This window comes from Dendropsophus ebraccatus, chromosome 13, assembly GCF_027789765.1.
Source record: "Dendropsophus ebraccatus isolate aDenEbr1 chromosome 13, aDenEbr1.pat, whole genome shotgun sequence".
NCBI classification, from domain to species: Eukaryota; Metazoa; Chordata; class Amphibia; order Anura; family Hylidae; genus Dendropsophus; species Dendropsophus ebraccatus.
In genome coordinates, this window is record NC_091466.1 from 22214896 (window position 1) to 22221409 (window position 6514).

Sequence of the window (6514 nt, forward strand, 5' to 3'; positions counted from 1 at the left end):
TATTTTTCAACAATAGGGCTCAAATTTTTGTGTCTAATTTCAGGTGCCATCTTCAGCATGCAGTAAGCCCTGTTCAATTGGTCATAGAAAAAGTTTTCACAGAGAAAAGCAGAAATGTTGTTTTGACTGTATTCCGTGTCCAGAAGGAGAAATCACCAATCTCACAGGTTAGTTGTACAATGTATCTGCCTTTTAAAAAGTAACTGTCACTTTTAACCCCTTCAGGACCTGGCGAATTTTCGTTTTTGCGTTTTCGTTTTTTCCTCCTTGTGCTTAAAAGGCCATAGCACTTGCATTTTTCCACCTAGAGACCCACATGAGCCCTTATTTTTTGCGTCACTAATTGTACTTTGCAATGACAGGCTGAATTTTTGCATAAAGTACACTACGAAACCAGAAATAAATACAAAGTGTGGTGAAATTGAAAAAAAAAAAAAAACGCATTTCTTTTATTTGGGGGAAATGTGTTTTTACGCCATTCGCCCTGGGGTAAAACTGACTTGTTATGCACGTTCCTCAAGTCGTTACGATTAAAACTATATATAACATGTATAAATTATATTGTATCTGATGGCCTGTAAAAAATTCAAACCATTGTTAACAAATATAAGTTTCTTAAAATCGCTCCATTCCCAGGCTTATAGCGCTTTTATCCTTTGGTCTATTGGGCTGTGTGAGGTGTCATTTTTTGCGCCATGATGTTTACTTTCTATTGATACCTTGATTGCGCATATACAACTTTTTGATCACTTTTTATTACATTTTTTCTGGATTTCATGCGACCAAAAATGCGCAATTTTGCACTTTGGGATTTTTTTGCGCTGACGCCGTTTACCGTGCGAGATCAGGAATGTGATAAATTAATATTTCGGGCGATTACGCGCGCGGTGATACCAAACATGTTTATTTATTTACAACAAGAAAAAGATCCCATTACGGATCAAAGAAATGCGGGACAATCATAAATCAATATATCAAACAAAATTTTTATTTAGACAATTCATATGAATAAAATACAATATAACACATTATCATGGAAAGAAAAAACACAAAGGAATAAAACACGACCAAACAGATGAAAAAACATACAGATGGTGAGGGGAGATCTACACATACTTTATAGGATCATATATTGCACATGCTATTCAGGATATATGTAATTGAAGGAATGCAGGCAGCCTCCACTAGATGGCGCACTAAATGCAATTATATACAATACTTGATAGTGTATAACCTGGCAAAAGCGTTGGCAAAAGAGTATGGGAGATACACAAATAAGTGTCTCCCCCACAAAAAATAAACTAATATCCAAAATTTATAAGTAATGGAGGATGACTGCATTCGATATAGTCCCACTCACCCACTCACCCTACGCGCGTTTCGCGTGGCTTTATCAAGGGATGACATCAAGTATTGTATATAATTGCATTTAGTGCGCCATCTAGTGGAGGCTGCCTGCATTCCTTCAATTACATATATCCTGAATAGCATGTGCAATATATGATCCTATAAAGTATGTGTAGATCTAACCTCACCATCTGTATGTTTTTTCATCTGTTTGGTCGTGTTTTATTCCTTTGTGTTTTTTCTTTCGATGATAATGTATTATATTGTATTTTATTCATATGAATTGTCTAAATAAAAATTTTGTTTGATATATTGATTTATGATTGTCCCGCATTTCTTTGATCCGTAATGGGATCTTTTTCTTGTTGTATTTGATGCTTTTGGTGCATTTTGGGACTAGTTATTTTTGGGCGTTTTTTTATTTTGGATTATGTTTATTTATTTATTTATTTACTTTTATTTATAACCTGGTAAAAGGGGGGTGATTCAGACTTTTATTAGGGGAGGGGGCTTTTTACTAATAACAATACTTTTTTTTTAACTTTTACACTTATACTAGAAGCCCCCCTGGGGGACTTCTAGTATAAGTGCACTGATCTCTCATAGAGATCTCTGCAGCATAGATGCTGCAGAGATCCATGAGATAGGCACTCGTTTACTTCTGGCTGCTGCAGCCGGAAGTAAACGAGTGCCGAGCCGGGGACGGCGCCATCTTGGAGCAAACGTCCCGGGGGAGCGATCTCCGCCACTAGACACCAGGGAAGTGCTGAATCCGGTAATCGGATGCAGCTGTCATGTTTGACAGCTGCATCTGATTACTGCATTGTTTCGAGGACGTCAGATTTTTTTTAACCCTTTCCCGCACAAGGACGTAACTGTACGTCCTCGCACGGGTGCGGGTGTTCGGAGCGGGGCCGCGCGGCGACCCCGCTCTGAACCGCAGCGGTCCCGGGTGCCGCTTGTAGCCGCTCTGAACGCCCGCACCCGTGCGAGGACGTACAGTTACGTCCTCGTGCGGGAAAGGGTTAAAAAAAATCTGACGTCCTCGAAACAATGGATTTGGTTGAAGACAGCAATCTTAACCTCTTCACGTCAGTAATCTGTATATATACGTTCCTACTGCACATACCCCGTGCAGTAGGAATGAATATATATGTTCCTACACTGACAGGGCTTTGTGATGAGAGTGAGATCGCTGCAGGGATAGGGATCCCGTTCTCATCTGTGTCCGGGGCTGCAGGTAATGAGAGTCAGCTTCAATCTCGCAGCTGACTCTCATCAATCCCTTTAACGCCGCAACCTACAGCGATCGCAGCGTTTAAGGTCCTCAGTGACAGATCAAGCTCCTTACCTCCATCTTGTCGGATCCGCGATCTATGTATAGAGTCTGCTCTCAGGCAGGCTCTATACATAGATCGCCGATAACACTGATCTATGCTATGCTATGGCATAGCATAGATCAGTATATGTAATTTAATGATTGCATATATTGCAGTGTTAAAAGTGTTACAAACTAAACATATTACATATCATAGCGTGCAGAATTGTCCGATATATAAAAATATAACATTATTATTCCGGCACGGTGAACAGCGTAAATGGAAACTGAAAAAAAGCACCAGGATTGCGGATTTTATTATATCACAAAAAAAAATCATAAAGAGCTATCAAAATTTTTCTGCTACACCATTATGATATTAATAAAAACTAGAGATCATGGCGCAAAAAATGACACCCCAAACAGCCCTGTAGGTAGAAAAATAAAAGCACTATGGCTCTTAGAAGACGGGGAGGAACATTACGTTAATTTGCGCCGTGCCCGCTAATAAAGTAATCAGATGCAGCTGTCAAATTAACAGCTGCATCTGATTACTTATGCAGCCCGATCCGTTGTGGTCTAGTGGCTGAGATCACCCCCCAGGACGTTATCCTGGAGGAGCGATCTCCGTGTCTGCTGCCGTCCAGGGTCTGTGCCGCAATGGCGCTAACCCCTGCTCGGCACTCGGTTGCTTCCGGCTGCAGCAGCTAAAAGCAATTGAGTGCCTATCTCATCGATCTATGCTGTATTTCTATTCAGCATAGATCTCAATGAGAGATCAGTGTACTTATGCTAGAATTCCCTCAGGGGGGCTTCTACTATAAGTGTAAAAAAAAAAAAAATGTTATTATTAGCAGAAAGCCCCCTCCCCTAATAAAAGTTTAAATCAACACCCTTTTCCCATGTTATAAATAAAAATAAAGAAATAAACATGTTTGGTATCGCCGCGTGTGCAATCGACCGAACTATTAATTTATCACATTCCTGATCTTGCACGGTAAACGGCGTAGGGGCAAAAAAAAATCCCAAAGTGCAAATTTGTGCATTTTTTGGTTGCATCAAATCCAGAAAATTCCACATCAACAAATGTTGTACCTGGAGTGCTGTCTCATCATAAATACATATGAATAAAATAGGATTGGCACACTTAAGTCCCTTAGTAGCAGTACCATATGTTGCTTTGTAACATCCTCTATTACAATCTAACAGCAGGTTAGGGTGCCCTTGGCTATATTCGCATGACATTTTTTCCTTTCCGTTTATTATGTTTTAAATTACGTCACTCATTTTGCGTTTTGGCTGCCCGCCATTACAGTGATGGCTGTTGGTACATTATTATAGTTTAGGTGGACTGATTGCTAATTGGATGTGTCTTTAATTAAAAAGTCCATTGAAATTATTAGTAAAGACGGTGAAAGGACGATGAAAAAAGAGGAACCGTGTGTGAACAACAAAAAAATACCCGCCTATTGTTTGCAAAAGACATCCGCCAATAATTGTCAAGATCATTGTTTTGACGTCCACCCAAACAATGTCCAATATTTAATATACTGGGATTGATTTACTAATGTATTCCGGTTTTAGTGTTCTGACATAAAGGTGTACAACACAATTTTTTTTTTTAAATCTGTAATTGTTGTCCAAAAAGCCAAGTGGGTGACCGTGGGTGTGTCAAGAGTGTGTCCTTTAAAACCCACAGCCAACAGATTTACTAGGCAAACCGTTATTATTTTTACGTTTTTTTGATGGAAAAAAAAACAGACACCACTGACAGCATAACGGCTTTTAAAGCCCCACTTTGTTTATTGGGCAGCCGTCAAACCATTGATTTCCATGCAAAAATTCTACCATATTGCTGCATATCTCAAAACCTTTCCCCTCACTAGAACATCAGCAATATCTATACAAGCAGGAAGATAAGTTTGAATACCTTTTTTTCACTTTATCCCAGATTTCTATGTATATCGGAATAACTTGCCATAGTAACGTTTTAGACAGGATATTTTTGCTAATATATTAAATATTTTGCTAATATATAGCTGATATTTTTGCTAATATATTAAATAAAATAAAAATTATATTTGTTTCTTAAAGACAGAGACGAATGCATGAAGTGTCCCCTTGATCATTATTCGTCCTATACAAGAGACAGATGCGTGAAAAGACAACCTGACTTCCTCTCCTTTGCGGATAGCCTTGGAGTTCTTCTGACCAGTTTTGCTGTCACTATGTGTGCTATTTCTGCCGTTGTTCTTTGGATATTTGTACGATACAGAAATACTCCTATAGCTAAAACCAATAACCGGAACTTGACTTATATCTTGCTCTCATGTCTTATGCTTTCTTTCCTAAGCTGTTTGCTTTTCATTGGACATCCAACAGAACTGATTTGTCGTCTAAGAGAAGCTTTCTTTTTGGTGACCTACGCTACAGCCATTTCTTCAGTTCTAGGAAAAGCTTTGACAGTTATAGCTGCTTTTAACTCTATAAAACCTGGTAACACCATGAGAATATGTATAAGTCCTATGTTTTCTCTTTCGTTGGTCATAGTCTTTTCATTAGGCGAATTTATCATATGTATCACGTGGTTGATAGTTGCTCCACCATTTCTTGATTTTGATGTAACCGCCATAAAAGACAAAATGATTTTGCAGTGCAACCAAGGATCCATCGCTGCTTTCTATACAACAATCGCCTACATTGGTTTGTTAGCGCTTTCTAGTTTCATTGTTGCTTTTAAGGTCAGAAAACTACCAGATAGATTCAATGAAGCTCAGTGCATTACATTTAGTATGCTTTTGTTTTGTAGTGTTTGGATTGCATTTATACCGGCATATCTTAGTGCCAAAGGAAAATATCTGGTAGTAGTTCAGCTATTTGCTATGTTAGCTTCCACTGGAGGATTGCTCGTATGCATATTTTTTCCTAAATGTTACATTGTGCTTGTAAGACCTGATCTTAACATCAAAGAGGCAATTAAAGCTAAAAGGCACCAAATTAATTGAGTTTAAAGGGGTTAACTGGAGAGCAGGTCCTAGCTCTTCCACTCTCCTGCGCTGTATTTACTCCCTCTGCCCTTTCGTGTTGATAACTTCCGCAGATGAGAGGGAAGATACATGTTGTGGGAATTGTATGTGGGTAAAACCAAGCCTGCAGACGTGATCACAGACGTTAGAACCTTTTCTGCTCTCTGGATAACTCCTTTAAGGTTTAGAAGGCTCCATAGGACATCCAATTCAACAAATAAACTGCCTCAGGAAAACCTTTGTCTTTTACTTCAAACTTCACATCCAGGCCCTTATCATTTCCTTCTTTTTCCACCTCAAAAATGTTTCTTAAGGACGGTTAACACGCTGTATGACACTGGCGGTGTCACAGAAAGGTCGGTGTCAGTGAATATCATCCCGGCTGAACTTAATTTGTGCCGAATTGGGATGCGGGCATATCCACGTATGCTCTCATCTCAATTCACCATAGCACACAATAGAGAATGCGAAAAACATGTCAGTTTTTCATGCAGCCTCTAGGACTCCAGGCCCGAGTGTATGGTATGTGTATACACTTTGGCAGGGATTCCATTGACTGCAGTGCAACATAAATTTTCTATTTTAAACACGACCATTGTTAGAAATCAGCAACAACTGCCTTTAATAGAAAATTTACGTTATGTGAACTTAGCCTACATATGCACTTTTCTTCAAAGTAATTCAACATAAATGCTAGTCTCATAATCTCCTGCATGGACTACTGCAACATCTTGCACTGTGGCCATTCAATCTCCATTCTATGCTCAAGGTAACATTTTTATCTGCAATTTACATTCTAAACTACTAACTTTTTAGATAGCAA

General features: G+C 39.0%; 1 protein-coding gene across 1 annotated transcript in view; it reads left to right on the plus strand.

Moving 5' to 3' along the window:
• Positions 1–5670, plus strand: part of LOC138770485 (vomeronasal type-2 receptor 26-like) — a 30310-nt gene extending 24640 nt beyond the window's left edge. Inside the window, exons 5-6 of the mRNA XM_069949590.1 lie at positions 44–167; positions 4760–5670. Coding sequence (XP_069805691.1) covers positions 44–167; positions 4760–5670 — 1035 coding nt within the window. The remainder of the gene's footprint in view (positions 1–43; positions 168–4759) is intronic.
• Positions 5671–6514: the final 844 nt, after the last annotated feature.